The 21,841-nt window shown below is 48.6% G+C and overlaps 1 protein-coding gene across 7 annotated transcripts in view; it reads left to right on the forward strand.

The window, feature by feature from the left end:
* Window positions 1-21,841, forward strand: part of LOC140740028 (phospholipid phosphatase-related protein type 3-like) — a 144,360-nt gene that overhangs the window by 62,886 nt on the left and 59,633 nt on the right. For 6 of the 7 annotated variants that reach the window (XM_073068830.1, XM_073068829.1, XM_073068828.1 and 3 more), the window contains exons 3-5: window positions 7,585-7,770; window positions 8,417-8,546; window positions 15,054-15,249. In XM_073068830.1, the coding sequence (XP_072924931.1) occupies window positions 7,585-7,770; window positions 8,417-8,546; window positions 15,054-15,249 (512 nt within the window). The remainder of the gene's footprint in view (window positions 1-7,584; window positions 7,771-8,416; window positions 8,547-15,053; window positions 15,250-21,841) is intronic. The other variant, XM_073068835.1, reaches the window with a different exon arrangement.

Below are 21,841 nucleotides of genomic sequence, written 5' to 3' on the forward strand. Positions count from 1 at the left end.
AGAATCACTGGTCTATAATTTCCTGGGTTATCTCTACTCCCTTTCTTGAACAAGGGAACAACATTTGCAACCCTCCAATCATCTGGTACTTCTCCTGTCCCTATTGATGATGCAAAGATCATCGCAAGAGGCTTAGTAATCTCCTCCCTTGCTTCCCACAGTAGCCTGGCATATATCTCATCCAGTCCTGGTGACTTAATGCTTTTCAAAAGCTCCAGCACATCCTCTTTCTTAACGTCTATATGCTCAAGCATTTCAGTCTGCTGTAAATCATCCCCACAATTGCCAAGATCTTTTTCCCTGGTGAATACAGAAGCAAAGTATTCATTAACTATCTCTGCTACCTCCTCCGACTCCATGCACGTTTCCACTATCGCACCTGATTGGTCCTATTCTCACACGGCTCATCCTCTTGCTCTTCACATACTTGTAGAATGCCTTGAGGTTTTCCTTTATCCTGCTTGCCAAGGCCTTCTTATGGTTCCTTCTGGCTCTCCTAATTCCATTCTTAAGCTCTTTCCTAGCAACCTTGTAATTTTCCTTGTAACTAGATTTTTTACATCCTTTGTACCCTATGGTTCTTTAAGTCTACCATCCTCTCCCTGCCTCAATGGAACATACCCATGCAGAACTCCATGGATATGTTCCCTGAACATTCACAACATTTCTGCTGTGCATTTCCCTGAGAACATCTGCTACCAATTTATACTCCCAAGTTCCTGCCCAATAGCATCATATTTCCCCTTGCCCCAAGTCAATGTTTTCCCAAATTTTCTGCTCCTATCCCTCTCCAGTACTATGGTGAAAGAGATAGAGTTGTGATCACTATCTCCAAAATGTTCTCCCACCGTGAGATGTGACACCTGACCAGATTCATTTCCCAATACCAGATCAAGTACAGCTTCTCCTCTGGTATCATCTGCCTGCATTTCTTTCTGTTCCTTTCTCCTTTGTTTCTGATGTAGAAGAAGACCATGAAGCCCATTGGTCCATGCTATCTGACAGAAGGACAATCCCTCTAGTCCCATTCTACCTCCCCGTTTCCCTGTAACCCCATGCCTTGCTCTCGTGCACAATACTCATTGACTCCCGTGGATTCTTCTTGCCTTTTAACAGTGCTAACATGTCATTTATGGTAAGCAATCAACCCACTGCCACTCTGCTTGGGAAAGTGATCACTCAGACTTCAAATTCAGTTTACAGATATAACCTTTTCTGGGGTCAGTTGAGTTTACAGATTTATTACATACTTATGGCTAATTAAGGCCAATGTGTTAAAAATAGCTGGACAGGTTATTTTCCTGTTGGCTGCACCAATCCTCTGCATGCTTGCTATGATCACAACAGAGGCTCATTGGCTGTAAAGCACTAGCTATACCCAGAGCTCACGATGGCCACTGTGTAAGTGCCGATATCGCTTGTTTTACGGTCGAAAGTCAGTCCACCTCAGCAGGTTTCACCAGTGATATGCTCATAAAGGAGGCTTGTTCTGTGCAGTGGGCGATGAGATGAGCGGAGTATTAGCCAATGCACAATAAATAACAGAGATTGCCCTGGGTGTCAGGGGAGGGAAAACAACCTTCCAGAGTTCCATTTATTTTTATTTTCAGTTTCATTTCTTTTGAGATACAGCATCAAATAGGCTCTCCCAGACCTTTGAGCTGCACTGTCCAGCCACCCCCGATTTAACCCTAACCTAATGATGGGACAATTCACAATGACCAATTAACCTCCCAGTACGTCTTTGGACTGTGGGAGGAAACCCGCGCTTTCCACAGCGAGGATGTACAGAGTCTCCTTACAGAGGATGCTGGGATTGAACTCTGAACCCTGATACCCTCAGCTGTAATAGCGTCACACTAATTGCTACGCTACCATGGCGACATTATAGATGGGTAATGGAGCCTAGCTGAACAGGTCATTGTCCAGTAGGACCGTACTTCAGTTGCAGAGCTGCAAATGTACTTTCCATTGATTTGTCAATCTAGCTGTGAGATGCCGCCAGATGGGAGTTTCAAACAGAAGTCTGCCACTACACAGCTATGGCGAGTCCACGGGTGAATTTACAACATCACAGTGCTTTCTCAGTGTGAAGCTGGGATATGTGCAATTTGCTCTTTAGATTAACAAGTGTTTTTAATCTAAATGCTGAGACAAAAACATCTCACTTATTTACTCTTGTGTGAGCACACATATATTGTGCATGAGAATGAAGGGGGTTTCTAGTGGTTCACTTAGTGTGTGTGCTGTAGTGCTCCATTATGTTTCTGTAAGTGTGAGAGACAGTTTGTGGTCTAGTTGGGGTGCAGCTATCTCTAAGAAATCTATAGTGGTCCACTTTGCGAGATTTCGTTTTTATATTTCTATGTGTGAGATATATTAATCATCCATTGTGTGTGTTTATTCATGAGATATATAATGGTCCATCTTGTGTGTATATTTATCTTTATGTATGCTAACATGGGTAGTTATCTCTGGCAATAAGAGTCTTCACTAATTGCAAAGGGCTTTAGGTTAACCATTGTGACTATGTGTCTCAGAGAGGCCTTTTGAGTATTGTTGGGAAAAAGAGCTTTGGAATGTGCCCGAGGGGAGGTCTTACCCTGAAATAATGAACAGCGTGCGTTAAATTGTGTGCCTGTGTGAGAAGGATGCAGTGCCTTACAGTGAATAAAAAGATCCATCCGTGGCCTTGCTTGCTGAGAATTCATTGCTGTTGACGAGCCAATGTTATTCCTATTTAACATTATAAACTTTGCCCTAATTACAGAATCACAATTTCAGAAAGGGAGTTAATGTGAGCCAGTCCCAGAGTGAATTAAACCACTGCCCTGAGGTATGGTGACAGGTCTCAGCATTGCTTCCCTACCCAGTACAGGTAGCAGATTCTTATGTTGGAGGCTGGCCTGGAACAGAAGCAGAGGAACCATAGCCAGCAGGCCGAGGAACACACTCTAATGTTCTTTCAGATGTGCGCACAGAAAAGGAAAGTAGATTGGGAAGGCTGAAGTGGAACATTTTCCTTGTGAAATAGGGTCAAAAAACTTAATTGTTGCAAAGTTACGTCTTCTAGCCTGGGGATTCCCTGGAATACCTGCCGGATAATGTGCAAGCCTCCTGGGAAGCCATCTTATATGAGCAATAGAGCCCGAGGTCCAGCTGATGCCGAAGGTGACTGTTCGGAGTAGGTCAATGCTGAACTTGCTCTGGGTTTTATGGTTGCCTTACTAGTGGCCCTTAACCATACAAGTGATCGCATGTGATTCACTATGTTCCCAGAGTGCTGTATAAATGCAAGTTTTCATTGAGTGAAGATTGTGAACCACAGAACATTCTAGAATGGTGATCCGGAAGGAGAAAAGATTGGGTCGTTCGAAGATCTATTTCCCTGAAATGAGTACGGCAGTGACCTGCTGTAGTCGGTGGAAGGAGGCGCCTATTCGCCGGCAGAGGCCTTACACCATTCAGTACTTTCAATTCATTCTCTAGTTCCTATTTGTACAGTATTCATACTGAGTGGGAACAAACTCAGAACGAATCACAGGCAAAGGTTAGCCTGAGAATGCAAAAGGGTCACTCATCAACCGATACCCACCGGCTCGAAGGGTTTGCTTTTCCACATGCACTTCAACATTAAAAGATAATGATGGTGTATGTATAAAGAAGTTTCAGGTCACAACAGCGTTAAAATATCAGCTTAAACCCATGCAGGTTGGAATTCTCCACTTGCTCAATATTGGAGGGATAAATGAGAAATGCTAACAGGAAGTAATTGCCCTTAACCTGACCCCTCACAGAAATAACACTGAAAAATGGAAATTGCTTGGAGAACCGGCGGGGGGGGGGGGGGGGTGTAAAGCATTAATAGAGATAGCAGAGACAGATGAGGGGAGGTGGGGAGGTGCCAATAACATGTGAGCCATGTCTGGGGAGGTGCAGGTAACTGGAATTTGGTGGGGAGGTATCGTACGTTGGGTGATAGGTGAGTGGAGGGAGGTATCAGAGGGTGAACGATGAGTGGAGAGAGCTGTCACAGGCTGATGGGTGAGTGGAGGTAAGTGTCAAAGACAGGGTGAAGAAGGAGGGATGGATTGGGTATTGCAGACGGGTGTGACACGGGGGGGTTCCTATCGGTGACGGGTGTGACACGGGGGTGTTCCTATCGGTGACGGGTGTGACACGGGGGGGTTCCTATCGGTGACGGGTGTGACACGGGGGGGTTCCTATCGGTGACGGGTGTGACACGGGGGGGTTCCTATCGGTGACGGGTGAGACACGGGGGTGTTCCTATCGGTGACGGGTGTGACACGGGGGGGTTCCTATCGGTGACGGGTGTGACACGGGGGGGTTCCTATCGGTGACGGGTGTGACATGGGGGGGGGGGGTTCCTATCGGTGACGGGTGTGACACGGGGGGGTTCCTATCAGTGACAGGTGTGACATGGGGGGGGTGTTCCTATCGGTGATGGGTGTGACATGGGGGGGGTTTCCTATCGGTGACGGGTGTGACACGGGGGGGTTCCTATCGGAGACGGGTGTGACATGGGGGGGGGTTCCTATCGGTGACGGGTGTGACATGGGGGGGGGGGGTTCCTATCGGTGACGGGTGTGACACGGGGGGGTTCCTATCGGTGACGGGTGTGACATGGGGGGGGGTTCCTATCAGTGACAGGTGTGACATGGGGGGGGTGTTCCTATCGGTGATGGGTGTGACATGGGGGGGGGTTCCTATCGGTGACGGGTGTGACACGGGGGGGTTCCTATCGGTGACGGGTGTGACATGGGGGGGGTGTTCCTATCGGTGATGGGTGTGACATGGGGGGGGGATTCCTATCGGTGATGGGTGTGACACGGGGGGGTTCCTATCGGTGACGGGTGTGACACGGGGGGGGGGGTGTTCCTATCGGTGACGGGTGTGACACGGGGGGGGGTTCCTATCGGTGACGGGTGTGACACGGGGGGGTTCCTATCGGTGACGGGTGTGACACGGGGGGGGTTCCTATCGGTGACGGGTGTGACACGGGGGGGTTCCTATCGGTGACGGGTGTGACACGGGGGGGGGTTCCTATCGGTGACGGGTGTGACACGGGGGGGTTCCTATCGGTGACGGGTGTGACACGGGGGGGGGGTTCCTATCGGTGACGGGTGTGACACGGGGGGGTTCCTATCGGTGACGGGTGTGACACGGGGGGGGTTCCTATCGGAGACGGGTGTGACACGGGGGGGTTCCTATCGGTGACGGGTGTGACATGGGGGGGGGGGTTCCTATCAGTGACAGGTGTGACATGGGGGGGGGTGTTCCTATCGGTGACGGGTGTGACACGGGGGGGTTCCTATCGGTGACGGGTGTGACACGGGGGGGGGTTCCTATCGGTGACGGGTGTGACACGGGGGGGTTCCTATCGGTGACGGGTGTGACATGGGGGGGGGGGTTCCTATCGGTGACGGGTGTGACACGGGGGGGGTTCCTATCGGTGACGGGTGTGACACGGGGGGGGGTTCCTATCGGTGACGGGTGTGACACGGGGGGGTTCCTATCGGTGACGGGTGTGACACGGGGGGGGGTTCCTATCGGTGACGGGTGTGACACGGGGGGGTTCCTATCGGTGACGGGTGTGACACGGGGGGGGGTTCCTATCGGAGACGGGTGTGACACGGGGGGGTTCCTATCGGTGACGGGTGTGACACGGGGGGGTTCCTATCGGTGACGGGTGTGACACGGGGGGGGGGTTCCTATCGGAGACGGGTGTGACACGGGGGGGGGATTCCTATCGGTGACGGGTGTGACACGGGGGGGGTTCCTATCGGTGACGGGTGTGACACGGGGGGGTTCCTATCGGTGACGGGTGTGACATGGGGGGGGGATTCCTATCGGTGACGGGTGTGACACGGGGGGGTTCCTATCGGTGACGGGTGTGACACAGGGGGGGGTTTCCTATCGGTGACGGGTGTGACACGGGGAGGTTCCTATCGGTGACGGGTGTGACACGGGGGGGTTCCTATCGGTGACGGGTGTGACACGGGGGGGTTCCTATCGGTGACGGGTGTGACATGGGGGGGGGATTCCTATCGGTGACGGGTGTGACACGGGGGGGTTCCTATCGGTGACGGGTGTGACACAGGGGGGGGTTTCCTATCGGTGACGGGTGTGACACGGGGAGGTTCCTATCGGTGACGGGTGTGACACGGGGGGGGGTTCCTATCGGTGACGGGTGTGACACGGGGGGGGTTCCTATCGGTGACGGGTGTGACACGGGGGGGGTTCCTATCGGTGACGGGTGTGACACGGGGGGGGGTTCCTATCGGAGACGGGTGTGACACGGGGGGGTTCCTATCGGTGACGGGTGTGACACGGGGTGGGGGGGGGGTTCCTATCGGTGACGGGTGTGACACAGGTGGGGTGCCTGTCGGTGACGGGTGTGACACAGGGGGGGGTTTCCTATCGGTGACGGGTGTGATACAGCAGGGGTTCCTATCGGTGACGGGTGTGACACAGGTGGGGTTCCTATCGGTGACGGGTGTGACACAGGTGGGGTGCCTGTCGGTGACGGGTGTGACACGGGGGGGGTTCCTATCGGTGACGGGTGTGACACAGGTGGGGTTCCTATCGGTGACGGGTGTGACACAGGTGGGGTGCCTGTCGGTGACGGGTGTGACACGGGTGGGGGGTTTCCTATCGGTGACGGGTGTGACACAGGTGGGGTGCCTGTCGGTGACGGGTGTGACACAGGGGGGGGTTTCCTATCGGTGACGGGTGTGATACAGCAGGGGTTCCTATCGGTGACGGGTGTGACACAGGTGGGGTTCCTATCGGTGACGGGTGTGACACAGGTGGGGTGCCTGTCGGTGACGGGTGTGACACGGGGGGGTTCCTATCGGTGACGGGTGTGACACAGGTGGGGTTCCTATCGGTGACGGGTGTGACACGGGGTGGGGGGGGGTTCCTATCGGTGACGGGTGTGACACAGGTGGGGTGCCTGTCGGTGACGGGTGTGACACAGGTGGGGGGTTTCCTATCGGTGACGGGTGTGACACAGGTGGGGTGCCTGTCGGTGACGGGTGTGACACAGGGGGGGGTTTCCTATCGGTGACGGGTGTGACACAGGTGGGGTGCCTGTCGGTGACGGGTGTGACACGGGGTGGTGGGGGGTTTCCTATCGGTGACGGGTGTGACACGGGGGGGGGGGGGGTCCTATCGGAGACGGGTGTGACACGGGGGGGGTTCCTATCGGTGACGGGTGTGACATGGGGGGGGGGGTTCCTATCGGAGACGGGTGTGACACGGGGGGGGGTTCCTATCGGTGACGGGTGTGACACAGGTGGGGTGCCTGTCGGTGACGGGTGTGACACAGGTGGGGTGCCTGTCGGTGACGGGTGTGACACGGGGGGGGGGGGGTCCTATCGGAGACGGGTGTGACACGGGGGGGGGTTCCTATCGGTGACGGGTGTGACACGGGGGGGGGGTTCCTATCGGTGACGGGTGTGACACGGGGGGGGGTTCCTATCGGTGACGGGTGTGACACAGGTGGGGTGCCTGTCAGTGGCAGGTGTCACATTGTAGTGATAACTGACATTCACCTTGCAGCTTCCCATTGTGGCTTCGTCCATCGTTACTCTTTATTTTCTGGAACTGACTGACCTCTTCAGACCAGCGAAGGTGGGCTTCCAGTGCTATGACCGAGCGCTGAGTATGCCGTACGTCGAACCCAGCGAGGAACTCATCCCGTTGCTGATGCTCCTCAGCCTGGCCTTTGCTGGTCCAGCAGCCTCTGTAAGTAGCTCTGCCTTCCCTCAATAATGAACAGCTCCCCCGCCTCCTGTTCTAGCTATCATGGCTGTATCTGCTCCCTTTGCTGGATTTGCCCCAGAGCCTGCAGCACTTCACAAGAAACAGCCTTGAGTGTTCTGAATGAGCAGGGTCAGTGCCGCTAACCTCTGCACCCTTAACTTACTCTTTGTTGAGTCCTTGTAGCACTGTATTGGCAAAGACTAGAGCCAAACATACAAATGATGATGGACAGAAAATTCTCCTCTCGTCCTGACGTGCTGATGAGATTTCCATCGCTCATTGGGGATTGGAGAACCCTTGTTGCAATTTTGCCTGTGTTTAAATCAATGTCGGTCCAGTCTAAATGTACTTCAATTTCCCAAAAGTGTTAGATTCTGGTCCTTTGACTGATGACCATCTGGCCCAAGCTTTAGAATCACAAGATTCAGACTTTCCATCTCATCCGCTAACTTGGTCAGAACTTGCCAGCTGTGCCACTGCTACAGAGGTGCTTTGTTACAAAGCATTCCAAGCGGCTGTTGTTGCTGATGTGATATGTAAATGCAGGTACTTTTAAGCATGTTGTGTTACACTCTATTGCAGCCTTCAGTTTTCATGGTACCTGTGCCGTGTGGTTTTTCCGTCACAGATTATGATTGGTGAAGGGATTGTCTACTGCTGCCAGTCAAAACTGAAGAATAAGGAATGCTCCGAAGGCAGCATTAACGCAGGTGGCTGTAACTTCAACTCCTTCCTCCGACGCACCGTAAGGTTTGTTGGTAGGTTCAGCAGTGCTTTACTCAATGCATTGTTTGACACAAGTTCTGAGGCAATGGAAAGGCAGGGACCGACCTATGACTAGACATGTCATCAGCCTCTATTACTTAGTCTACAGCAGGGGCAGGTTTAATGCAAGGACCGTGATGTGCTAGACAGCTTTGGCAAGCCTTTTCTCACAATCTCACAAGATCCTTGGCAAAAGTCTATGTACTGAGGACTTGTGAAAAGATTGGTGGGAAGTGAATGTGTTGGAGATGTACACTGGCTTTGGCCAGTGTTGGGGATCCCAGGGTCATGGTTGTACAAAGAGCAGGCACTTCATTTCTGAGGTTCATGGAACAGTATTGTCAGGTTCTGTGGAATGCTAAGTTAAAACTTGCAGTGTGCACTGCAGAGAGGGGTTTAGAGATGCCCCCAGCAGTCATGAGTACTGTCTCCCTGCAGCAAGCACTGGATGTAACATTAACCATAAATCTCCTGTGAGAGATCATTGAGGCCCTCCATTGGCCAAGGTTGACCACGGATGCATCCTACCTGTCCACATGATACAGAAGTCTGGGCAGTATGATATGGAGAGCCAGCTGTTGCCCGTGTAGCAGGCTCCCTCTCTCCACACAGCTGATGAATCCAAAGGAACAACAGAGACTAATTCAGTTGGCACCTGTTGCTAGTCAGTGTTAAGCTCAATGTCAGACTGCCTTAGGGACCCCAGCTTGGGATTCTTCCTCAAGGTTTGCTCCTGAAACCTTCCCCTTAAGTGGGTATCGTTGCAAGGCAGTGGAGGTTCGAGATCAGAGTTTTCATTCTCCTAGATGAGCTGCCAAACGTGGCTGATGAGCCCATCTGTCCAAAGCAACTGCTTTAATGTGCTATTAACCCACTTTTGCCCCTTTTCCTCTCAGTAGAAATGGTTCTGCCAGGCTTAGTAGGTGATTCACACACGAAGGCCAGGAACTGGACTTGGTTGTCAGAGGCTATTTAAGATGCAGCATTCAATGGGTAGTGGGAGCTTATCACTGCCACCTCTCCCGGCTATGACAACCTTAAGGAGATCAAAGTAGGATAATTTCCCAGGCAACCTGTAGAAGAAACTGCAGACTCTTCAACATTGTAGGTGAGTGAAGCCGCCCTGCCTCTGATGAATGTTATATCAGGCAGAAACTGATCTGTACCAGATAAAATACCTGGCTCTTCACCACGCCATCTTCCTCTGGGGAAAGCTTCACCTACTGGTTCTTCAACTTATGGTTGTGACCACTGAACCCAAATTATTTAGAATGGAGTAACATATATTGTACTATTTCCTCCTCCATCATACTATCACACTAATGTGAGCACACTATCTTCAGGTCTAATTTATTAATAAGTTAGGAGTGAGTATTAATCAGTTGAACTTCACTGTACCTTTTCCAAGCTGCACAACCACCCATTGTGTTCGGTAATGAGATAGTGATGAGGGAGTGGGGGAGGTTCGAGAGATAGCAATCAAGGACAGGATTAGCAGCCATTTGTTCAAGTGCAGATTGATTGCAGAAAGGCAGCCTTGGTCATTTCAAGCAAATCTAATCTAACTAATGTGACAGCTTTTTTGATGTAGTAACAGAAGGTTGATGAGAGAAAGTAGTTGACGTGACATGGCTGGACTTCAAAAGGCAGGTGATGGAGTACCACGTTGCAGGCTTGTCATCAAGATTGAGATGCGTGATATGAAAGCAGAAAGGATGTGAACTTAGCTGAGTAACAGGAGCCAAAGGGGAGGGGTAAAAGGGAGGACTGGAGCTAAGTGTAGAGTGAAGTTCCCTAGAGAGTCTGTGACGGGGAATATACCCTTCTTTCATGTATATTAAATGTGTGTCCACGGCACAGTTCTGCAGTTGACACAGAACATAAAGCTTTTTGAACCATGATTAATTAACTTCAAGAGGTGCAATGGCAGCAGGTGAAATCTGATACCTCTAAATTTGAGATGTTACATTTTGGTAGAAAAAATACACAATTCTGAAATGGGTACAAGGTTTTGGGGTACATAGAGCTCTGTGCTGCCACCATTTTAGGTCTGCCCTCTCCATGAGAACAAGATGTACCCAAGGGTTGGTGATGGAGGAACCCGGCACATTATGTAAAAGGCCTGATCCCAAAACACCGATCATCCCTCTGCCTCTATAGATGCTGCCCGCGTCACCGAGTTCCCCCAACAGTTTGTGTTTTGTCTGTAATGTGTGACTCGATGAGTTTGGTTTTGTCAGGCTTGTGTTTAACTAGTCTGCAGGACATCTCTCCCAACTTAGTCACAAGATTTTTGAGAGTAGATATTGGCACTGTCACTTGAGCTGGGGGCAACTTTGTCCAAAGTCAATGCTGCGCTACTCCACACAGTTGTATTCATTCCCTCCTTAAATATAGTGTAGGGGGAGACTGAGTAGTGTGTTCAGCCATTTCAGAGGGCCTTCAATGATCAGTCACATTGTTGCCTCCAGCTAAATGGATTCTGAAAGCTCAGTGAACAAGGAGAAAAGATTGGCCCAGTCACCAAAGTGCTCTGAAGTTTGAACAAAGAAATGCCTTTTTTATATGGAAATTGATTAGTTGGACACAGATACTGACCAACTGTAAACCTTGTGTATGTTCTAATTGTTTATTTGCATAATCAATCACACTACGAATATGCATACAGGTGGTAATAGCCAATAGAAACTACAAGTTAATGGCCAGTAATACCTCAGAGTTAAAGTGATTGTCCAATATATGGTGTGCACCTTGAATCCTTACCTTGTCTTGTTATGCCAAATGGCCTTGGTACCCAGCCTTGAACAGAAAGGCCATGCAAAGGGAAGCTGGGCTTTGAAGGGCCATGTTCAGTGTGGACGACTGTTCCTGTCAGCTCATCTTGACTGTTGCATCAATGAACTTCCACACAGCCTGAAAAAGCTGTACAGAGGGAAGTCCAGCTCACAGAGGTTTGGTTCAGCTTAAGACTGTACAATGTCTGTACTCTGTGCTGTCAGCAGCACAACATTTTAACCCTTGCCTTGCTGCAACATTTATCACACGTTGGGTCTGGAGTCTAGGTCAGATTGGGGAAGGGTGACAGACACTGTGCTGTACTATTCTATGTTCTTCTCCCAGCAGTGCATTGCAGAGCCACGCTAGCAGTTGTACTCTGGCTACCTGCGATGGGATGAAAACTTAGGGTGTTAACACTAAGCTGCAGCTGCCATTTAACGTTCACTGTTGGCACAGTAGGGCAGTGACCTGCATTAAGTCCTGGTTCCCGGTGCTATCTCTGTGGAGGTTGCATGTTCTCTCTAAAACTGTGCATATTTTCCATGGCTGCTCTGCTTTCCTTGCATATCCCATAGGCAGGTCAGAGGTTAGTGGCCAGCTGAAACCGCCCCAAGTGATTGGTAGAATCGATGACAATGGAAGGTGAACGTAAAAAATAAGGCTTGTGTAAATGGGAGCATGATAGCACAGAATTGATGGGCCAAAAGGCGTGTTTCCACTATGACTGACAGGCTCTCCTCTGTGAAGAATACTTAGCTCCTGTCCCTATAGAGCCTGTTTTAAATTGAGAACAGAATGGATTAGAGCAATGAAATTTCCAATAATTTATTTCATTTGAGGTGATTTCAGCAAGCTGTTTTGGCTCACTGTGACTTTAATTCAAATTCAGCAACATGAAAGGTCATCTCTGCCTTTTGCTTTTTGCATGGTAATAAATCTGAAAGCCAACATCTGTGTCCCTAACCTGGACTTCAAAGGGAGTTTGTATCAATGAACTTGATGCCATCTGGACTCACTGCTTGGGAGAGATCTTGCTGCAGAATTGCATCTATGAATAATTCTTCCTGTAGAAAACAGATAGTTAAGTCAGTAACCAAATAAGTAGGAACAGGCTTCAAATTCTCTATGCTGTTTATAATTGAATCCCCATTTCTATTCGGTGTCGAGTATTTAAAGCAACACAACTGCTCTCTGGAGATCACCAGACACTGAAGGGAAATGAATTCTGACAGGCTTAATTCACTTCTCACTGCATTGAGCGTGTAACACAGTATTGAGCATTAATTACCACTAATTTGATCGGATAAGTTTACAGAATATGGTGATAAAGAATATTGCATCAGCATGGTTTCTGCACTGGTGTCCGATAAACTTTCAATGGGTTTGAGTATAAGAGTTGGAATGTTATGGTGAGGTTGTATAAGGCCGAATTTGGAGTATTGTGAGCAGTTTTGGTCACTGAATTACAGGAAGGATATTAATAAGGTTGAAAGAGTACAGAGAAGGTTTACAAGGATGTTACTGGGACTTGAGAAACTGAGTTACAGGGAAAGTTGAATAGGTTAGGACTTCATTCCTTGGAGCGTAGAAGAATGAGGGGAGATTTGATAGAGGTATATAAAATAATGATGGGTATAGATAGAGTGAATGCAAGCAGGCTTTTTCCACTGAGGCTAGGTGAGAAAAAAACCAGAGGACATGGGTTAAGGGTGAAGGGGGAAAAGTTTAAAGGGAACATTAGGGGGGGGCTTCTTCACACAGAGAGTGGTGGGAGTGTGGAATGAGCTGCCAGATGAAGTGGTAAATGCGGGCTCACTTTTAACATTTCAGAAAAACTTGGACAGGTACATGGATGAGAGGTGTATGGAGGGGTATGGTCCAGGTGCAGGTTGGTGGGACTAGGCAGAAAAATGGTTCAGCGCAGCCAAGAAGGGCCAAAAGGCCTGTTTCTGTGCTGTAATGTTCTATGGTTCTATGGGTTGTTAAAATGACAAGGTGCCCTCCTCTACGTATGAACCATCATCATAATGTAGGGTAAACTGGTTTCCAATAGACAATAGGAGCAGGAGTAGGCCATTCGGCCCTTCAAGCCAACACCACCATTCACTGTGATCATGGCTGATCATACACAATCGGTACCCCATTCCTGCCCTCTCCCCATATCCCTTGACCCCACTATCTATAAGAGCTCTATCTAACTCTCTCTTGAATGCATCCAGAGACTTGGCCTCCACTGCCTTCTGGGGCAGAGCATTCCACATATCCACCACTCTCTGGGTGAAAAAGTTTTTCCGCATCTCTGTTCTAAATGGCCTACCCTTTATTCTTAAACTGTGGCCTCTAGTTCTGGACTCACCCATCAGCGGGAACATGCTTCCTGCCTCCAGTGTGTCCAATCCCTTAATAATCTTATATGTTTCAATCAGATCCCCTCTCATCCTTCTAAATTTCAGTGTATACAAGCCCAGTCGCTCCAATCTTTCAACATATGACAGTCCCGCCATTCCAGGAATTAACCTTGTGAACCTATGCTGCACTCCCTCAATAGCAAGAATGTCCTTCCTCAAATTTGGAGACCAAAACTGCACACAATACTCCAGGAGGGGTCTCACCAGGGCCCTGTACAGCTGCAGAAGGACCTCTTTACTCCTATACTCAATTCCTCTTGTTATAAAGGCCAGCATGCCATTAGCTTTCTTCACTGCCTGCTGTACCTGCATGCTTGCTTTCATTGACTGATGTACAAGAACACCTAGATCTCGTTGTACTTCCCCTTTTCCTAACTTGACTCCATTGAGATAGTAATCTACCTTCCTGTTCTTGCTACCAAAGTGGATAACCTCACATTTATCCACATTAAACTGCATCTGCCATACATTTGCCCACTCACCCAACCTGTCCAAGTCACCCTGCATTCTCATTACATCTTCCTGACATTTCACACTGCCACCCAGCTTTGTGTCATCAGCAAATTTGCTAATGTTACTTTTAATCCCTTCATCTAAATCATTAATGTATATTGTAAACAGCTGCAGTCCCAGCACCGAACTTTGCGGTACCCCACTGGTCACAGCCTGCCATTCCGAAAGGGACCCGTTAATCGCTACTCCAGCTTTCTCATCTGCATTCCTGTGGAACTTGACGCTGTCATCCCAAGACAGTATTGATATTTAAAGTGCTGTCTCGGATTTAAAAAGTGGAAGCTGTAGGATTAGTGAGTTTCAGTGAAACCCTTCAAGCAACAGCAAGGAATCTGCTCTGGGGGGGGGAGGGGGGTGGTGGTGTTGACCAGCATCTGTGGGAGGAAAGAAATTTGGGGTCAAAACCCTGCATCAAGGCTTCAGTACCTTTGTGACTCAATCACTTGTCTCTCTCCTTAAATGTTGCACAGCTCCAGTGACCCAAGTTTGATTCTGACCTTGGATGCTCTCTGTGTAGAGTTTGCATGTCCTCCTGTGACTGTTTGGGTTCCCCTTGAGGTGTTTAAGTTTTCCTCCTATATCCTGAAAATGTGCAGGTCAGGAGGTTAATTTGCTGCTGTAAATTGCCCCTGGTTTTCTGTTGAGTGGTAGAATCTGGGGGATTACTGGGAATGTGGAGACAGTAAAATAGAGTTGGTCATTTTGTGTAAGTGAATGGTCAGTCCGCACCTGCTCTTTGCTGTATCTTCTTGTAACTGTGTAACTTGACCAGCTTCCATCAGTGTTGTCTTGGTGTTGCAGGTGTACACGTCTTTGGACTCTGTGCCACAGCTCTTGTGACCGACATCATTCAGCTGGCGACTGGGTACCATGCCCCTTTCTTCCTCACCGTGTGCAAGCCAAACTACACCCTGCACGGCATCTCCTGTGACAACAACCCTTACATTACCAAGGATATCTGCTCTGGCTCTGACCATCATGCCATTGTGTCAGCAAGGTAGGCTGGCACTCACACTCGGGCTTAGCTGTCTGTCCTCAGAGCCCTCTCATGGTGAATTATTACTAAATGGTTTGAAGGCCACTTTAGAGTGAACTTCCTGTGTAAAATGGTTTGATCTCTTTGTCATGAATTCAGCCTCCTCACTGTGTCAACGTACTGGAAGCTGAGTGTTTTTGAGTACATTTTTCTTCACTAACAATGAAAAATTGAGCTGAACCCTTCCACATTGTTCTCTTGTTTTGGTTGTCCAGAGTACAGATTTATTTTATCACCCTTGGTAGCTATCCCTCTCAGTCCCTGATTTATATTCTAGCCTCCATGACCGCGAACACTCAGTGTGTGGATGGTTTTTATCTGTGCTTTCTGCCCCTTGCTGATTTGTCACTCCATCATCGAAAGAGATTCTCTTCCTAGATTTTCCTCTGTGTTCCTTCTTCCCATTTAGTAATATCAGGGTTAACCACCTTTGTTTCTCTTGTATCCACCTCATATAAAAGTGTTTAATTCCCAGTGTTGATCAATGACAAGTATATTTCCATAATGGCTACTAAATTGTACATATTTATTTCTTTTTGTACCATTAATTCATCTTTTGTTTTGTGTGTGTTGTGCTTGCTGCATGCATTCAGATAAACAGCCCTCTTTTCCCCTACTCTTCCCTCGACTAACGACTAATATATATTCTAATGTCTCTATACATGTCACTATTCCTCATTAGTGACTACAGTGGCATTAACAGCCAATGCTAAGCTTCTCAATGGATTAACAAGTTAAAGCAAATTGGGAACAGATGTACTTGAGGAAATTTAAATCAGAAATACAGAGGTTGTTTCGGGAGCACTTGCTTGGGGTTCTGGACAGGTTTGTCCCATTTGAGACAGGGGAGGGAAGGTAGGATGAAGGAGCCATGGTTGACAAGTGAAGTGGGGCATCTAGGCAATAGGAAGATGCAAGCATACTTAAAATTTAGGAAGCACGGTTCAGGTAAAGCTCTTGAGAGTTATGAGGGAGGCAGAAGCTAAGAAGGGTCTTGGGAAAGCTAGAAGGGACATGTGAAGGCCTTGGCAAGTAGGATTAAGGAAATCCCCCAAGGCATTGTACACATACAGTATGCGAAGAACATGAGGATGACTAGAGTGAGGGTGGGATCATTCGGGGACATCATTCATATGCCTAGAATCAGAAGAGCTTCTTAATGAATACTTAGCTTCAGTTTTGACCAATGAGAGGGATATTGGTGAATGAGAGGGCAGGCTAATGTGCTGGAATTTATGAAAAATGTTCGGATAACAAAGACCCTGGTCCCGGAAGAGATATACCCTATATTACCATGGTGGAAATGGCTGATACAAGAGAGCATCATTTTAATATGTTTAGAAGAAAGTATTGGTGGAGGGGGTGTGGTGTTAGAGAGAGGTTTCCTCAGGATCACGAGAGGGCATAATTTTATAGTGAATGGATGGGGGGATGTCAGATAGGTTTTTAGTGGTAAGTGCACAGATTGCACTGCTGGAGGTGGTGGTAGAGGCAGATATATTAGAGACATTGAACTGACTCTTAGATAGACACATGGATGAAAGGAAGTGGAGGGCTGTGTGACAAACGAGAAAATCTGCAGATGCAGGAAATCTGAGCAACACACATAAAATGCTGAAGGAACTCAGCAGGCCAGGCAACATCCACGGAAAGAAGCACAGATGACATTTCAGCTTTTTTCCATTGATGCTGCCTGGCCTGCTGAGTTCCTCCAGCATTTTAAGTGGAGTGTTACGTGGGAGGGTTAGACTGAACTTGGAGTAGGTTAAAAGGTCAGCAGAATATTGTGGGCTCAAGGGCCTGTGCTGTGTTATGTTCTATCCCCTGAAACAGATTTTACAGCTAATTCTATTATTTATTTCAATATATCTTTAGGAATATGACGCAATCAGTATGTCCCTATGTTAGTTGTATCATCCAATCAATACTTTCTGTTTTTAATAGAATGTCATTTGTATTCCTTCCTTAAGCAATGAGGTGTTTGTTCATACATTGCAATGGGACAGACGACGCTATGAAAGACACAGTGGAAGTAACAGCAGCAACTGCACAGAGTAGTTAAACCACAAAGAGTTTTTCATTTTCTTTTAAACAAAAATAGACCATTCATTTGGTGGTGAGCATTTTACTTTGTTACAGGCTAACTGTTTGATGTCCCTTCCTCATTCAGATGAAAGATAACAGACATCAGGTTTTGTGTTGGAGGGGAATCACATAGACTTGACCAGAAACTAACATGTTTGTTTCCTAAGGGACCAGTTGGGATTTTATGACAACTTTTTGTTCACGTCAATCTGTGGTAGCTAGATCTGAGCTCAGTTTTGTGGATTACCTGTTCATCATTGTGTGGGCTAGCAGTTTAGCTTGTGGATGGAAGGATATCAGTGTGGAATTTACAGGTACATATATCATTTTCTTTCCAAAATTATTCAGGATCCCAGTGCACCAAGACCTATGCAACACTGACATGTCTGTGATCCACACCACTTCCTCTCTGAGCAGTGCTCCACCCTTCCCTCTCCAGCACAGGCTTCTGCCAAAGCCCCACCACCCCAGTCTGCCACCTGCATCTGCATTTTTGCTTGCACTTTTGTCCTAGATATAGTTGCACTCAGCTGCTGTAGGAGAGATCTCAATTGACACCTCACTCAGCGGAACTTCAATACAAGGGGAAATCCTTGCAGTCACATCCCATCACATCTCAGTATGGTAGAAGGAGGTTACAAAGATCTGCAAAGGATGAGACCATAAGACGATCGAATACAGGCATGAGAACTTGGATGTGAGATGCAGTTCAACCAAAAACTGGTGCAGAGATAAAGGTGAGTGGAAGTTGGTGCAAGTTGAGAGGACAACAGAATTTAGGATAAATTGGGTTGATGGAGATAGGAAGAAGGTTTGAGAACAGTCAGGTGAACATTGAAGTAGACTGGCCTGGAGGTGACATGGCACTGCTGAAACCTTCAGATGGATCTGACATGAGGTGGAGGCAAAGGGAAGTGGAAATGTGGGGTCTAGGTGTTGGAAGCTCATCTAGGTGACAAGTATGTGATCGCCAGTCTCTGGGAAGGTCTGCTGAAGGGATGGAAGCAGAATAAGTTGAATCTAGTGTATGAGGGATTACCCAATTAGCATGGCAGACAGTAGGTGGATGACCCAACTAACTGAAGAAGTTCAGGTTGGGTGTGAATTCCTTACAATATGATCCATGGGACTGGTGTAACCCAGTGATCATGATTCTCCTCCACCCTCCTCTTGGCATTGAGAGCCAGATTCACATCAGAACAAAGAGCATAAACTGCATGTATAGATACCAGCCAGCAGCCTAATTGTCATTTACTTTGCCAGCTAGTCTCACAAGTTATTCTTGTTCTCAGAGAAAGAGACTTGCTTTCTTAAAGAGAATTGATTTTCCTTTGAGTGTTCTTTGAGCCAATTGGATCCTATAATAATGAAATTTTTCATATGTTCCAGCAAGACTGAGGCTATGACAGAGTAGATCAGTCTTTTAATAAGCCTGCCCCCACGTTGTGCTAATTCATCTGTTAGTATCTTGAGCCTCTGTGAAAAAGATGTCTGTTTCCCTGCAACACACAAAATGCTGGTGGAACACAGCAACCCAGGCAGCATCTATAGGGAGAAGCACTGTCGACATTTCGGGCTGAGACCCTTCGTCAGGACTAACCGAAAGGAAAGATAGTAAGAGATTTGAAAGTAGTAGGGGGAGGGGGAAATGCAAAATGATAGGAAAAGACCGGAGGGGGTGGGGTGAAGCTAAGAGCTGGAAAGGTGATTGGCGAAAGTGATACAGAGCTGGAGAAGGGAAAGGATCATGGGACGGGAGGCCTCGAGAGAAAGAAAGTGGGAGGGTAGAGCACCAGAGGGAGATGGAGAACAGGCAGAGTGATGGGCAGAGAGAGAGAAAAAAACAAACAATTAAATATGTCAGGGATGGGGTAAGAAGGGGAGGAGGGGCATTAACGGAAGTTAGAGAAGTCAATGTTCATGCCATCAGGTTGGAGGCTACCCAGCCGGTATATAAGGTGTTGTTCCTCCAACCTGAGTGTGGATTCATCTTGACAGTAGAGGAGGCCATGGATAGACATATCAGAATGGGAATGGGATGTGGAATTAAAATGTGTGGCCACTGGGAGATCCTGCTTTCTCTGGCGGACCGAGCGTAGGTGTTCAGTGAAACGGTCTCCCAGTCTGCGTCGGGTCTCACCAATATATAAAAGGCCACACCAGGAGCACCAGACGCAGTATACCACACCAGCCGACTCACGGATGAAGTGTTGCCTCACATAGAAGGACTGTCTGGGGCCCTGCATGGTGGTGAGGGAGGAAGTGTAAGGGCAGGTGTAGCACTTGTTCCGCTTACAAGGATAAGTGCCAGGAGGGAGATCGGTGGGAAGGGATGGGGGGGACTAGTGGACAAGGGAGTCACATAGGGAGCGATCCCTGCGGAAAGCAGAAAGAGGGGGAGGGAAAGATGTGCTTGGTAGTGGGATCCTGTTGGAGGTGGCGGAAGTTACGGAGAATTATATATCGGACCTGGAGGCTGGTGGGGTGGTAGGTGAGGACAAGGGGAACCCTATCCCGAGTGGGGTGGCAGGCGGATGGGGTGAGAGCAGATGTGCGGGAAATGGGAGAGATGCGTTTGAGAGCAGAGTTGATGGTGGAAGAAGGGAAGCCCCTTTGTTTAAAAAAGGAAGATATCTCCTTCGTCCTGGAATGAAAAGCCTCATCCTGAGAGCAGATGCGGTGGAGACAGAGGAATTGTGAGAAGGGGATAGCATTTTTGCAAGAGACAGGGTGGGAAGAGGAATAGTCCAGGTAGCTGTGAGAGTCCGTAGGCTTATAGTAGATATCAGTAGATAAGCCGTCTCCAGAGATGGAGACAGAAAGATCAAGAAAGGGGAGGGAGGTGTCAGAAATGGACCAGGTAAATTTGAGGGCAGGGTGCAAGTTGGAGGCAAAGTTAATGAAGTCAACGAGCTCAGCATGCGTGCAGGAGGCAGCGCCAATGCAGTCGTCGATGCAGCGAAGGAAAAGAGGGGGACGGATACCTGTATAGAGTTGGAAAATGGACTGTTCCACAAAGCCAACAAAAAGGCAGGCATAACTGGGACAACACACACAAAATGCTGGTGGAACACAGCAGGCCAGGCAGCATCTATAAGGAGAAGCACTGTTGATGTTTCGGGCCGAGACCCTTCGTCAGGACTAACTGAAAGGAAAGATAGTAAGAGATTTGGAAGTAGTGGGGGGAGGGGGAAATGCGGCATAACTGGGACCCATGCAGGTGCCCATTGCTACACCCTTGGTTTGGAGGAAGTGGGAGGAGCCAAAGGAGAAATTATTGAGAGTAAGAACTAATTCCGCTAGACGGAGGAGAGTGGTGGTAGAGGGGAACTGGTTAGGTCTGGAATCCAAAAAGAAGCGGAGAGCTTTGAGACCGTCCTGGTGGGGGATGGAGGGTATATAGGGACTGGACATCCATGGTGAAAATAAGGTGGTGGGGGCCAGGGAACTTAAAATCATTGAAAAAATTCAAAGGATGAGAAGTATCATGAACATAGGTGGGAAGAGATTGAACAAGGGGGGGATAAGACAGTGTCAAGGTATGCAGAAATGAGTTTGGGTTGGGCAGGAGCAAGCTGAGACAATAGGTCTACCTGGACAGGCAGGTTTGTGGATCTTGGGGTAGGAGGTAGAAACGGGAAGTGCTGGGTGTGGGAACTATGAGGTTGGTGGCAGTGGATGGGAGATCCCCAGAGCTGGTAAGGTTGGTGATGGTATAGGAGACAATGGCCTGGTGCTCCTTAGTGGGGTCATGATCGAGGGGTAAATAAGAGCAGGTATGAGAGAGTTGTCGCTGTGCCTCGGCCAGGTAAAGGTCAGTACGCCAGACAACAACAGCTCCCCCCTTATCAGCAGGTTTTATAGTGAGGTTGGGATTGGTGCGGAGGGAGCGGAGAGCAGAGCGTTCGGAGGAGTGAGGTTGGAATTGGAAACAGGGTGTGGTGAAGTCGAGACGGTTGATGTCCATCCTGTCGCGAATTAGCAATAAAGAGATCCAGAGCAGGCAGAAGACCAGAGCGGGGGTGTCCATGAAAAGGAGGAGGGTTTTCCCTCCCCCACCTTTCTGCTTTCTGCAGGGATCGCTCCCTACGTGACTCCCTTGTCCACTTGTCCCCCACCCCCCATCCCTTCCCACCGATCTCCCTCCTGGCACATATCCTTGTAAGCGGAACAAGTACTACACCTGCCCTTACACTTCCTCCCTCACCACCATTCAGGGCCCCAGACAGTCCTTCCAGGTGAGGCGACACTTCACCTGTGAGTCGGCTGGTGTGGTATACTGCGTCTGGTGCTCCCGGTGTGGCCTTTTATATATTGGTGAGACCTGACGCAGACTGGGAGACCATTTCGCTGAACACCTACGCTCGGTCCACCAGAGAAAGCAGGGTCTCCCAGTGGCCACACATTTTAATTCCACATCCCATTCCCATTCTGATATGTCTAACCACAGCCTCCTCTACTGTCAAGA

Source organism: Hemitrygon akajei, chromosome 16 (genome assembly GCF_048418815.1).
Source record: "Hemitrygon akajei chromosome 16, sHemAka1.3, whole genome shotgun sequence".
In the NCBI taxonomy this organism is placed as follows: Eukaryota; Metazoa; Chordata; class Chondrichthyes; order Myliobatiformes; family Dasyatidae; genus Hemitrygon; species Hemitrygon akajei.